General features: G+C 39.2%; 3 protein-coding genes across 3 annotated transcripts; 2 read left to right on the top strand and 1 right to left on the bottom strand.

Moving 5' to 3' along the window:
* Positions 1-24: 24 nt before the first annotated feature.
* Positions 25-2417, top strand: LOC135496858 (peptidyl-prolyl cis-trans isomerase H-like). Its single transcript, XM_064786416.1, has 7 exons — positions 25-181; positions 431-495; positions 672-740; positions 1010-1052; positions 1294-1389; positions 1700-1787; positions 2010-2417. Exons 1-7 carry the CDS (start codon positions 113-115, stop codon positions 2117-2119), a joined length of 540 nt encoding a protein of 179 aa, XP_064642486.1. The 5' UTR covers positions 25-112; the 3' UTR covers positions 2120-2417.
* A 550-nt stretch (positions 2418-2967) lies between these two features.
* On the top strand, positions 2968-7282 carry LOC135497123 (tumor protein p63-regulated gene 1-like protein). The gene is made up of 5 exons (XM_064786853.1): positions 2968-3252; positions 4170-4261; positions 4583-4759; positions 4922-5111; positions 5247-7282. Exons 1-5 carry the CDS (start codon positions 2980-2982, stop codon positions 5400-5402), a joined length of 888 nt encoding a protein of 295 aa, XP_064642923.1. The 5' UTR covers positions 2968-2979; the 3' UTR covers positions 5403-7282.
* Positions 7283-7842: 560 nt separating this feature from the next.
* Positions 7843-12674, bottom strand: LOC135497097 (WD repeat-containing protein WRAP73-like). Its single transcript, XM_064786806.1, has 12 exons — positions 12523-12674; positions 12104-12199; positions 11757-11813; positions 11350-11539; positions 11068-11171; positions 10548-10634; positions 10151-10363; positions 9851-9935; positions 9377-9502; positions 9092-9175; positions 8852-8959; positions 7843-8603 (listed from the first exon to the last, which is right to left on the bottom strand). The coding sequence occupies exons 1-12, from the start codon at positions 12589-12591 to the stop codon at positions 8488-8490; spliced, it is 1335 nt and encodes a 444-aa protein (XP_064642876.1). The 5' UTR covers positions 12592-12674; the 3' UTR covers positions 7843-8487.
* Positions 12675-12843: the final 169 nt, after the last annotated feature.

Raw genomic sequence — 12843 nt, 5'->3', positions numbered from 1 at the left:
ATTGAAACATCGAAGATCTCAACTATGTTTTATGAATGATTCTATAAAGCTTTTGTTTATTGACGAAACATTTTAGTAACGATATTCACTCCGATGAGAAATTTTCATCAAAATGACGTTTCCGGACCGGCGAGACCCCGATAATCCGATTGTTTTCTTCGATATAAAGATCGGTGGATCGGTAAGTACAAAAAATGACCCGTAGAAATGAATCAGTATACCCTTCTCCACTTGCAGTAAGTATGGTCACTCGAGCTATTTGATAATATTTGAGAAAACCGCTAATCAATGATGTGTGTGGAAACTTGTAGTGCATCATGCACTATGACATGTATACAGTACAGTAACAGACCTAAAAGTACAAACCATGTAATACCTCGCGCTGAGAAATCTCATTTGCCACTTGTGTTATTCCTTTCGTCTCCTACAGGATCCAGAGCGAATCAAGTTTGAACTATTTGCAGATGTTGTGCCAAGAACTGCGGAAAACTTCAGGTATTTTATAAACGTTTTTATGTAGCCTAGGCCTATATGTGACTCGTGACTTCTATGTAAAATTGGCCTCATCTATTCATTATGTAAACTAAAACTGTTACTTGATGTTAACCTATCACTGTCACATTAGATTTCTTTTTGAATAACTGTCACAGTCTCTTTTTCAAACCCAATAGGCAGTTTTGCACTGGAGAGTACAGAAAGGATGGACAACCTGTAGGATACAAAAACTGCACATTTCACAGGTAATATTGGTTTATATTTCGGTCTGACAAATAGTGGCTGTACCTGTTGCTTATATGTCTAATAGTCACCATCGGCAGAAAACAGTGCAACTTTTGAGAAGGTCCGATTTGAAATATTCTGGTTTATATGGCCTCACCAGATATTCTTCAGACAATTCTATTGACTCACCGAAATCCTTTGTCAGTAAAAGTACTTTTTGTGAATCTGGGTTGTTTGAGCGATTTTACAGTTCTTTGTAAGCTCCTCATCTTTGCTGCTTTTGTTTCAGAGTTATCAAAGAATTTATGGTACAAGGCGGTGATATTTACAAAGTAAGTCCATATGTCGATGTTGATCAAACAAAATATTGTACTTGAAGTTGCAAGTTGATGCTCGGCCCTCGACCACTGTCAAGAGTTTCATCAGGAAATGATATGCCCACTTTTACCAATATGCGTTAAAAGTTTTGAATTTAACTGAAAATGCATTGGAAAATTTGGACATTTTTACTACTGTAACAAGTCTATTTCAGATTTTCACTTCGAGTTTCACTAGATTCACATCCAATTTCAGAAAGATGGTACTGGTATAACAAGCATTTATGGCGGACAAGCATTTGCTGATGAGAACTTTAAGTTAAAACATGATAGACCTGGCATGCTCTCTATGGTAAGCATTTCTTTATCAAGTTCAAAACTAAACCCAGAGACGTTACAGTTGTCAGTGAAATTCTTTAGGTGTCCAGACCCCCTGCTCAGATGTTTTTGATTCATGATTACGAGGCATGAATTGCTATAAAATTGCACATCAAAGCATCCAGATATTGACCTCCCAATTTCCTGGCTATGCCTCTATAAGCAAGCTCTTGATTGTAATCCCGGCCTTAGACTCAGTAACTTAGAGGCCCAAGTCTAGAGAGAAGCGCCACCTCAAAATATTTTCACTCTCATGTTATTGAATTATGTCTCTTTCTCCGTAGGCTAACAGTGGACCAAACACCAACGGTTGTCAGTTCTTCATCACCTGTGCTAAATGTGAATTCTTAGACAGAAAACATGTTGTCTTTGGTAGGTACAATATTTTTCCGCACATAGTTAAGCCTTTCAGCTGTATTGGTTTGGTCACAGCTTCATTCTTTCATTGATATGGGTATTCTTACTTTGGCTAATTGACCAAAATTCAGTACAGAATTCAAAAGAACCTACAACCGCTGCGAACATTACTCAAAGAAAATAGATCGTCTCTTACATTTAGTTGACCTAATTTCATTTGTGTCTTTGTCTTTACAGGGCGTGTTTATGAAGGCATGCTGGTACTTCGGAAGATTGAGGCAGTTCCAACCGGTCCAAATAATGTGCCGAAAATTCCAATCGTTATTGTGCAATGTGGAGAAATGTGAATGGTTGTCGCATTCGAATGTTGCTCATGTGAACTAGGAAGTATTTTACCGTGAACATGAACTCTCATTACCATAATCTGGATTGTTTTCTCAAATCTGGTTGAACCACAACTATGAATAACTGGTCAGCCTACACAATGAAAGTGAAATCACAGCTCTGGACTGAGGAAAAGTCATTCATTAGTGGTTGAACTTTGCATTTATTTTCAAGATGTCGGATGTATCATGCAACTGATGACCTTGGGTCATTGGCTTTTTATAAATAAAATCTTTCTTAAATAACTTGTGTGTGCTCCTTCCTTCCAAGTCTGTCGATATTTTGTAATAATGAGTTCAGATCCCATAGTGTCCTTGATCATTCTTGCATACATGTCAAGCAACTTGACCGAGCTAATGAGCCGGAGAAGCGAACATTAATGCTAATGACTGATGTCTAGACACCGAAATAAGCCCCAGATCTCACTCATGATATGACTGCAAGAGAAGATAGACTTGCCCAGGATCACACTCTTGATGACCGCCAAGCGAATGATAAAGAATGAAAGACAAGTGACCTGCCAAAGATCACATTGTAGATGACCAAACGATTCCTTCTTTGTAGATTTGACCCTTGAAAGCACATCTTCTTTGCCACTTTCACTTTTCCAGGGTACTTTCTCTTTCCCAACAAAAGTTCAAGGGAGCGAAACGACTGGGGGCGAAAAGGTAAGGGAGCGAAACACGCGATATTCGATTTCGACATCCATGAACTTCAGTTCTTCTTATGGTCAATATGCGGCGCTACGGTGTGGCAGGCTCTACCACGGCGCTGGTGGAGTTAGACAAATTTCTTCGACGTCATTTTAAAAAGTCCTGAAAAAATGGCAAATCCGATTTCATCTGGCCCACAAGAAGCACGTTTAGAGGACGAAAAATCAGCTGGAAATTCAGATTTTACTGGTGCAACGCTTCAGTTTGGTATGCAGGGTGGGGAAGAACCAAATGTTGATTTTGCAGGCCCAGGATTAGGCCGTTCCAGACCTCATTCTGGGAGCACCCTTTCCAGGCAAAGTGTATCCAGCACAGGAAGTAAAACAAGCCTTGGGATAAGGAATACTGTCGATTATGTCGCCAAGGGATTCTTCAGCAAGAAGGTAATTGGTTGCTTAACTTTGACGGTATCACATCCGCCCCCTCATCCGGCCCTATCAATAGTCCACGTGCTACTACGTCGTCAGGGTTTGTGAAACTGAAAGTACCCATGCCATTGGGTGGCATTGCACCTGCACTGCAGGGCCGGGATTGCCCATGCCCATGGCGCAGACTGTTGGGAGGGTACTGTAGAATAGCAGCCCCATCTCGATCTCTTTATTGCTAGCAATAAATCTCGATCTATTTATTGCTAGCCGGCTAGCAATAAATAGATCGAGATGGGGCCGCTATTCTAGCAATAAAGAGTTATGTAACTACAATGTCTATTGTAACATCCTATTTCGAGCCCTAAAATCAATGCTCAGTCAGAGACAGGCTGTCAAATTCGAAGTATGCCTGCCACAGCTGTACATGTAGTCTATTTGAATGCCAAGTACCCAACAACCATCTGTTTCCAATAAACTACAGGGTGTTATGAAATATTTCTCCTTGACTTTGACGAAGATTTTAAATGGGAATAAAAAGCGTCCCGTACGGAACCTTTAAAGAAATTATCCCATCCTTAAACTTGTAATGTTAGGCATAGTACATGTAGCCTATGCACAACCATGCGTAGGTTGCAATGATCTAAATAGTAAAAGAGGATAAGTTGAAAAGTCCTTAATTCACATGTCAGTTGCAGACCATTAATTTGTGCGTTTCACATGTCAGTTGCAGACCATTAATTTGTGCATTTACAATGTACACTCATTCTATCGTTATATTGGCCAAATAATTGAGTCATTGATTATTATAGGACTGTTTCAGTTGCCATTCATCAAACATTAATGACGCTATATGATATTAATAACTCTCATGAAGGACATCATACTCATGAATCTAGTTGGACACATAATATCATCAGAAATTATCATTTCAGGATGGCTATTTTGAGAAGGCAGTCGATGTTGCAAAGGAGCTATTGCGGAATGACCTGGATGGTGATGTCAAGGGAGCATGGCTGCTGTCAGAGTATGTATCATTTGTGCCAGTCATCAGATTTATACGAAAGTCTCCAGTTGATGTTCTGCGAAGGTTTCATGACATGAAGGGCTTTACAAGTCAAAATGACCCAAGTTATGCATATGACTTGGGTAGTTCTTCCTATGTGTCCTGACGCATTACTGAATGATGGCCTGGTCATGTTATTGTTTCTCACTGTGACCATGAGTGTTAGGTTTTGGTGTCGTCCTCTTTATCATGCAAGAGGAAGCTGGTTATCATGATACATCAGTAAAAGTAGTCTCAACTTCAAGACTTCTTTTAAATAACAATGCACTTCTCTTGTTATAGAATTGACCATTGGGACAATGAAAAGGAGAAAATTATCATCCTGAATGATAATTCTGTCGTGGTGATTAAGTACGACTTTGTGACGGAGAAGGTGCTGGATCATCGGCGAGTGTTCCTTCACATGATTGACACCGTTACACTTGGCGATCTGGTTTACCCGGAGAAGTCCTTGATGCCGTAAGTAGAGAAGTTGTTGCCTACATTGGTTTGCAAAATCCAGACAATTCATAGTTGGACCATGTTGAATACAAGTGTCACATTCTCTTTTATTGTCTTCCCAAAATAGTCGATAAAAAACGAATTTCAAAAACATTGATGTTGTTTTCCTTGGCCTTTCAGTCCACGCAATCATGGTGGTGTACGTGCCTCGTGGAATCGAAACCAGGCTCTGTCCTTCGGTCAGAAATGGAACCCATGGTGTACAGACATTCCTTACCTCACCCTAACGCACCACCCCCTCCTATACAATGAGAAAGAGAGAGAGACCATCACATACAGTGTCGACGACTTTTACGAGTCATTTATCCAGGTTAGTGGCAAATTGTTTCATTCTTGATCAGTTACTATCAATCCTTAGGCAACGTTACGTGGAATTCATGTTTCGTTTCAATTGTCACTCAAATCAATTCTGTGCAATATTTCATTTTTTTATTCATTTTTTCAGCAAATTCACAACTGCTACCAGCGGAAAGACCCTGGCAAGAAGGTCAAGGTCGAAGAGGCGCCCATTATGATTGAGACGTACGCTAGTCTGTCATCGATGGTCTTCAATCAAAGTTATTTGGGATTCTCTCGTGAACGGGGCGGCGTTAGCTTTTAATCTGCAAACTTTTTCCCTCAGAATGTCAAAGGGAGGACTCTGCATCTAATCTGTGTATGTTTTCAGTTATTTTGCCAAAAAGCATGAGACTTGCTTCAGGATCTGTGCCTCTTATCAAGAGTCTGCTAGGACATTTGCTACCCCTGCCACAACTCCATAGAAATTACTTGAAAAAAAAGAAATTCCGAAAATTTGGAATCTTTTTGATTAGGGGCAGAACTGTCTCTTTTAAAAGCAATGGCCTGGTTTTGTATTGAAAAAGCAAGAAAACGAGATGCAGTGAGGGTTCGAGAGACTAAGGTTCCCTTTTGAAGTGATCAGCTCATAGCATTTTCGCAATGTGAATCTTATTCCAAAAATTGGATGTAAAAAGCATTATGACCACTGTCTCAGATATTCTAGCTGGTGTCACTTTGAGGGCTGTGGTTTCATGGAAGTTTTGTTGTGGGATGTGTTCTGATTTGTAGAGACAGAAGATTTAGATGCCAAAATTTATCTGGTGTACAGTTTGCAAACTCCAATATATCCCTTTACTGTACATTGTAGAGTGTAAATTTTAGTTAAAAGTGAGATTAGGTGCCCTTAAAAAAGTAAGTCCTCCTGAAACAAATGCGCTTTCATGTGAAATCTAAAACTGTCAAAGGTTATGCATTCATTATCTCGAACAGCATTTAAACATTCAGTGAAAGTATGGATACAAAATCGCCAGCTCTTTTGAAAATATCAGGTGTAGATTTCACACGAAATTGAATTTGAAGGAGACAGGGTACATGTGCTTGCAATTCGCAAGGTATCATCAAATATCTATAACATGCAGGCGAGAGGCCGTGAAGTTCACTGATATGAGTTGATGATGATATGACTTGTCTAACTTTTCTTCTAACGTTACAGTACTTCCAGCTTGTTTGTAATATTTTCTAATTTATGTAAATTGATGCTTTATTAATTATTGTGCAATTTAGTTTGTATCTTTTGAACAGCTGATACATATATGTGCCTATATTCAATTAGTTTATATTGGGAAAATGAGTTCTCCACACTAGCTGCAAATTTGTCTCAGTCCTGTCCTTCAGTGCGGGTGGCAAAGCACCAGGCCTTTCCAAAGTCAACATGCCACAGTCATCTGTCATTGTTCTGGTTGGTTTGCTTGGGAACCACTGTGGTCTAGTGGCTCAGGCTCTTGACTCACTTGTCATTGTCTTTCTCGATGTAGATTATAGCACGAGTTCACGTGGTTTAAAATGCATCTCGCACCCTGAAATATGCATTTTCTAATCTTCAGTCGATGTTTCTAAATGATATACGGTGTATGTATGTTGAAGGATGTTGTTAATATTATTCAAGATATTTATAAAGTGCTAACTAATTATCATGTACACTTCTTGTTGTTATTAAGGAAGCTACACACACTCTTTCTCTAAAAGACGCGGTGTGGATTTCAAGGAAGTTTCTAAACTCTTCAACATTCACAGAATACGTTGTACATGTAGATGTAGATGTACATGTTCATGTACATGTTGTACCTTCTTGATCAATCAATTTCTGTTGCCAATTTGAATTTCCAAATTTTATAATTTTGATTACTGCTAATTGCTATTTGTTATAACATGTATGATTGTTAAAAACCATGCAGGGCCAAGTTATGCCAAAGTGAAGTGTTCCAAATTTATGATAATTAAATCTCGATCATGTTATGGTATAACACGAAATAAAATAAAACTGACTTTGTTGGTGCTTGTTAGGCACAAGAATTTAGTAGATGAAATTGGTGTATGGAGATAGATGTTTATTATTTAGCGGGATTTTGGCCCAGCGGCCGAGTAGAATCTGAATACCCTAGATGTATGTGTACATGTGTGTGATCTTCAAATAAATGATATCTGCTACTCGATGTTGTGTCTTGTTCAATGGCTGGTAATGCATAGAGTTGTTAAAACCTCGATTGTTGTGTGGATAGAGACGATGTCACAATCAATTCAATTGTGGGCAAAGTTGAGGAGCTACGTACATGATCAAGTGAAATACGTACTATGGGCACAAGAGATTATATCACAATCTGGCTTCAATGGACAACTGTCTGATTTGGATGGTACACAATGCAGTGCCTGGACAAAAAGCCCAGTGAACCCCCAGGAGACATGGTTACACTTAAGATCACAAGGCCAAGGGCCTGACCAGCTTCGAAAAGATCATGGTGGATGGGAAAACACCCATCGCAGGTTTGATGTGTAAGACAGATTGAAGCAAGGAGAGGTTTCATTTTATCTGAATGGGGAAATGATATTCAAAAGTATTGATCTATAGTATTTGGATAGCACTGCGCATATCATCAAAAGCAATGCACGTCAACCACACATGATGGGAACATGTTGCATGTCGTTATGCATGTCACCTGCAGCGAATAAGGTCAATTGAACAAAGTAAACTAAAAAATAACAGGTTTAATAAAGTAACAAGTTTATTATGTTAAACCTACAGAGCAGCTCATACTTCTGTCCAGCAGTAAGTATACACATCAACATTACGTACAGATGTATGGAAGTTTGGGAGCACAGCGGCATAGAATACATACAGTGTATTCAAACAGGAGTTAATATGATTTACGAGGTACTAGTCTGCAATTATTTATGATATAACATGCATTCGTTTCGAGTGTCAACTTTCTCTTTTGATCTTGTCCTCCACTGGGTCAGGTCAGGTCTTTGGGTAGGCCCCTACTACACCACACATTCTCAACTCCAGGACTTCACCTGACCCACTACCTACTCCATTTTACTTCAAGACATTACCGAACACAAAGTAACTACTGTTGAGCAAAATTGTGACAATCTTTCAAATGCACCATTAGTAAATTTACAACAGATTTGGAACACATTACATGAACACTGTTAAGGTTACCACTGTACATATATATCAGTTAATACAGCAGGTCACTGCAATTATTTACTATACCCCAATTTTCAGAATGTGGTTGCACAGAACTCCCTGCAAACGACAGATAATGACCACAAATAATGCTAACAGAATCTCTCCCAACAGATCAGAAATGGCCTCCAGTCCGTGTAACAGTATATACATCTGGTCCTCATGCTGCACCGTCACTCTCCTCAGCAAGAAAACACATACACATCTGGTCTTTTCCCATCAGAAGGAGTGCGTTTCCATCAGGATGCCATTTTAACGACGAGATTTGAAAGGAGGCTGAAGAAGGAGAGATTATAATTGACTTCATCTTAGACTAATAGATCACAAATACTTGGTCATCCAATATTGAGTTTCCCACTCTAGCTGTTGTTGTGATACGTAGTTCTTATGTAGTCTCGACCGATTTCTCCTTGGTACCATTGACAACTCTCGAACAGACTACGCAAGGTTAGAAGCAGTGGTCCACCTACAATGTCACAGCCTCATAATATCTGTAGTTATCAAGAGTTACAAGTATTACTAACCTTCTGCAGGGACCTCCACAGAGAGTGAGCCTGCTGGTGACCACATGAAAACTTTGTTACTGGCGGTACACAGCGCCAACCTGGTGTTGCATGTATCCCATGATACACCTGAAAGTAGACAGCTTCTCATGAGAGCAATGCTAAGATATTGAAATGTAGGCCAACGCCTAACATCACGTCATAGATCAAAGCCGTCATCGATAAAGTTGTGATTTTCGGATATTTACTGAATTTACTTACATCTGATTGGATTGACTTGTATGAGGACGACGACTAGGTTGAGTCTCATGACGTCCCAGATCCACAAAGCGTGTGGCATGTTGTCTGAAAATCAAAGAGAAATTGAGAACATTAGCGGAGTCTTCTCCTATAAGTTCGAAAATCACAAGTTGCTGGTCCGACTCCTTATTGGAAAGCATTTCCCATCTACCACGCAATCACACTGTACATTACGTATACACAAAGTAAGCACCTTGTCATTTTGTAACATAATACTAACTTAAAACAAACTTCAGAATGCCTTACCATTCCTTGTGTACATGTATTTATTGTCAGGACTGAATGACACCGTGCCAACACCAAGTCGAGGATTAGCTTTATTCAAGTCTGGCTTTATGAGTGGAACCATGGTCAAGCCTTCGATCACTTCATCTGAAATGGAAAAACACACAAATTCAAATAATATATCGACATATAATCATAGACAGATGGTAACGCATGTCCCAGTTGCATGTAACCTGAGCAGAGGATATTAGGGCCAAGAGTCAACATTTTCTCCTGTATTCCTGCACATGAACTCCTTGATTTCCTCTGGATGCAGCCACCTTTGAAATCAAAGGTTCTTGTTCTTGTCAGTCTCCACATCAACAGGAAGAGTTTAACGACTGCAGTACCAAAATTACCTTCTCCAGAAGAAGTTCAACAGGCAATTTTATAAGCAGTATGCCAAATGAGAATGTCATCTTTCAATTATCATGAAAAAAATGGAATTTGACTTACATTTACTCTGAATGCTGAACGTTTGTTGTGAAATTGGAAATTCAAGCTGTACATTTGGCTTCATTTCCACTTCACGATAGGCAACCTGTAATGGGAGAAAGATATTTGAATTCAAAAAAGTCTTTTTGATGAAAACTTGTAGAAGTGTTCAGTTTGTGAATGATCAACCGGCTTGAAGTCTTTGGGTCTTTTTTTACTTGCACAAATATGTACTTGGAAAGCTCCCTCTTTACTACAGAGTCAAGCATGTTTCTATATTATCTCCCCAGAACAACTAAGACTTTGCTATGTGCTACCTACCACATTATTATTTTCCATTGTGGCCGGATGGTCGTGCTCCGCGACAGTTTTCCATGTGATGTGATTCAAGATGCGCACCTTCTGGTCATAGCTACCTATGGCTAGGAACTGACTTGTCGGTGACCACGCTATACTCTTGATGCCAAGGGCAAAGTCGTATGCCTTGTATGTTGCTAGGCAACGACCATCAACGGAGTACAACATGAGCTTGTACTGAAATGAAAGGTAACAATGACTTGCCAATTTTGTTTTTGAGTTTGACTGTTGCAACTCCATGTTGTAGCTTCAGCACAAGGTTTTGAGGACTTGGCATAAGTAAATTTTTTCGGCCGAAATATTTGGTACAAACATACAAACCTATACCAGGTCAGAGAGAACTGAATACTGCCATCATTACCTGCAGACATGAATCCCACACAGCTAAAACCCTGCTGTCTGGTGACCACTCCAAGCCTGCCAAATCTTCTGTATCTGTGTTAAAATGCTGGCAAAAGAGATAAAAATTAGGTCAGAGAGTAAGAGAAAACTAAAAGAACAGTTGTGACTCGCTCTACCAAAACTAGGCGCTTGTCGCATCTGAACTCTACAGGTTGATACGGACTTGTTGTTCATTTCCCTATTGTAGACCTTTTGTGAAATCTATTACAAACTGATTTGGTCACATTTCACAAAAGGTCTACAATAGGGAAATGAACAACAACTCCGTCTCAACCTGTCAAGTTTAGATGCGACAAGCGCCTAGTTTTGGTAGAGCGGGTCACAGTTGTAGATTGACGCCAACAATGCATCTCTTTTAAAATTGTGTAATAATGGAAATTGGTTTGTTCCGTATTGATATACTACATGTACGTATATATGATACTATGCTCGACCCCTGCATTTATTTTCCTATATCGCATAAAACATTTGTTTCTTACCTTCACTAATAACCATGTTGAGCAGACAAAAATACTAATGTAATCTTTACAATCCCTGCGCTCAGCTAGTGCCATGTATTTGCCTCCTTTGCTGAAGTCAATGCCTGAAACGAAATACTAAGATATGTTGGAGAGGGTAAAGTTGATCCAGGGGGCACCACTGCCCCCAGATATAATTTTTTCCAATCTTTTTGTTTTTCGTTTTCTCAATCAGGCTGCTTACTTATGTGATAGTAGCTGGAAAGCTGTGTGTATAGGCGTTAAAATCTGATATGAAATTACCTTTTTGACACTGTTTGGGATATTTTATATAAGATACAGATTTATTCAACAGAGACCAAACGGTAATCCGGAGCTGGAAATCTGCTGTGGTGAGCACATGCCTGCCATCTGGTGACCATCGTACGTCAGTAAGACCTGCTGACCCCTCATCTATTTTACAAGTCCATTCTGGTTCCTCCAGTGACCAAACCTGTGACATAAACGCCATGAATAAGATGGGGAAAGGAAAATGAACCAAGCAAGAACTGTGCAATAGATGCTGGACAATGCTGTTTAGGAAGACAACCTTGAGCGATGTGACATTTATTTCTTTCGAGCAGATCATTTGAAAGAGAAGTGAAAGATGATATCGGAACTAGAAACATTCAAAGAAAAGTTGGCGACAGTGAGGTTTGACCATGACTTACTTGGACAAGCCCTCTCTTGTACATGCCACATAGTAAGAAACAGGAGTCAGATGACCACTGAAAAATAAAGAGTAAAATGTTGTGTTAATGATATCATATAACTATTCTAAAACACCTTGGTTTCATGATTAATAGTGAAGTAGGAACCCCTTTGAGGAGCTTCATTTGGAAGCTGAATTCGAGGTGAATTCATATTCTAGCAAATCCTTGTGGTAACTGGTAAATTATAAATACTCTGTATTAGTAAATATATAATTGCGCTCAACCACTGAAGAATCGCAAATCATTTGGTCCAAATTGAAGTTTCATCAGACGTGGCATGTCAAGATGATGTTATCTTACTTTACCTCAAATTGCTGGATGGCATCAAGGCATGTGTAGAGTTGTGTTATTTGAAGTGACTTCACATCTCGTACTATCAGTCGGTACTGAACAGCATTCGCCTAGAAATTAAAAAACAACAAATTATTTAAATCGTAAAATCCAAATTTAACGTATAACGTTCAGATTGATATTGGAAGTCAACCAATAGCAATAAACGCGACATCCATTCATTCTTCTCATCAAGGAAGAATAACAAATTATTTCTCACAACATGTTTATCGACATGACCACCAGATTTGATCATGTGTATTACCAGCCTGCAACCAGCAGAAAGGTTGCTGAATCCGACAAACGAACAGTAGTGAATTCGGTACAATATCGTTGAAGCATTTTTAGTATCTATTGTCGGACAAGAGAAAAAGCAGGAACTTTTCACGATTACCAGGTATTTTCCATCCGGTGAGAACTTGCAAAGTTGTCCAGACTGCTTGAATAGTTCAGAGAAGTTCATGATCACTGTATTAGAATGATATATTACTCAAAAATAACAAAACAATGTTCGAAAAAGTTTTCAACCTTCTGCCGGAAGTTCCGACATTTTGAACTTAGCGCCATTAAATGCGCATGCGTAATTGACCAATTTAGGAACCAATTACTGGAATCCACGCGCGATAACAAATAAACTGCTGTATATTTCTAATGATATCGTAATTTATGGTAGTTTTGGAGGTGGACTTTATGAATCCTTTTCTGAGCTATAAAT

This window comes from Lineus longissimus, chromosome 12 (genome assembly GCF_910592395.1).
Source record: "Lineus longissimus chromosome 12, tnLinLong1.2, whole genome shotgun sequence".
Classification (NCBI taxonomy): domain Eukaryota; kingdom Metazoa; phylum Nemertea; class Pilidiophora; order Heteronemertea; family Lineidae; genus Lineus; species Lineus longissimus.
Note: the sequence above shows the minus strand (reverse complement) of the source record. Positions and strands in the feature narration are given on the sequence as shown.

Excerpts from the sequence above, each read along its gene's own strand:
- LOC135496858 (XM_064786416.1), top strand. The coding sequence starts at position 113 with ATGACGTTTCCGGACCGGCGAGACCCCGATAATCCGATTGTTTTCTTC. Across the intron at positions 182-430 it reads ATATAAAGATCGGTGGATCG|GATCCAGAGCGAATCAAGTT; the intron begins GTAAGTACAAAA and ends CGTCTCCTACAG. Across the intron at positions 1,390-1,699 it reads GACCTGGCATGCTCTCTATG|GCTAACAGTGGACCAAACAC; the intron begins GTAAGCATTTCT and ends CTTTCTCCGTAG.
- LOC135497097 (XM_064786806.1), bottom strand. The coding sequence starts at position 12,591 with ATGAACTTCTCTGAACTATTCAAGCAGTCTGGACAACTTTGCAAGTTC. Across the intron at positions 11,172-11,349 it reads TCCCAAACAGTGTCAAAAAG|GCATTGACTTCAGCAAAGGA; the intron begins GTAATTTCATAT and ends ATTTCGTTTCAG. Across the intron at positions 9,936-10,150 it reads CAATGGAAAATAATAATGTG|GTTGCCTATCGTGAAGTGGA; the intron begins GTAGGTAGCACA and ends CTCCCATTACAG.
- LOC135497123 (XM_064786853.1), top strand. The coding sequence starts at position 2,980 with ATGGCAAATCCGATTTCATCTGGCCCACAAGAAGCACGTTTAGAGGAC. Across the intron at positions 4,262-4,582 it reads GGAGCATGGCTGCTGTCAGA|AATTGACCATTGGGACAATG; the intron begins GTATGTATCATT and ends CTCTTGTTATAG. Across the intron at positions 4,760-4,921 it reads CCGGAGAAGTCCTTGATGCC|TCCACGCAATCATGGTGGTG; the intron begins GTAAGTAGAGAA and ends TTGGCCTTTCAG.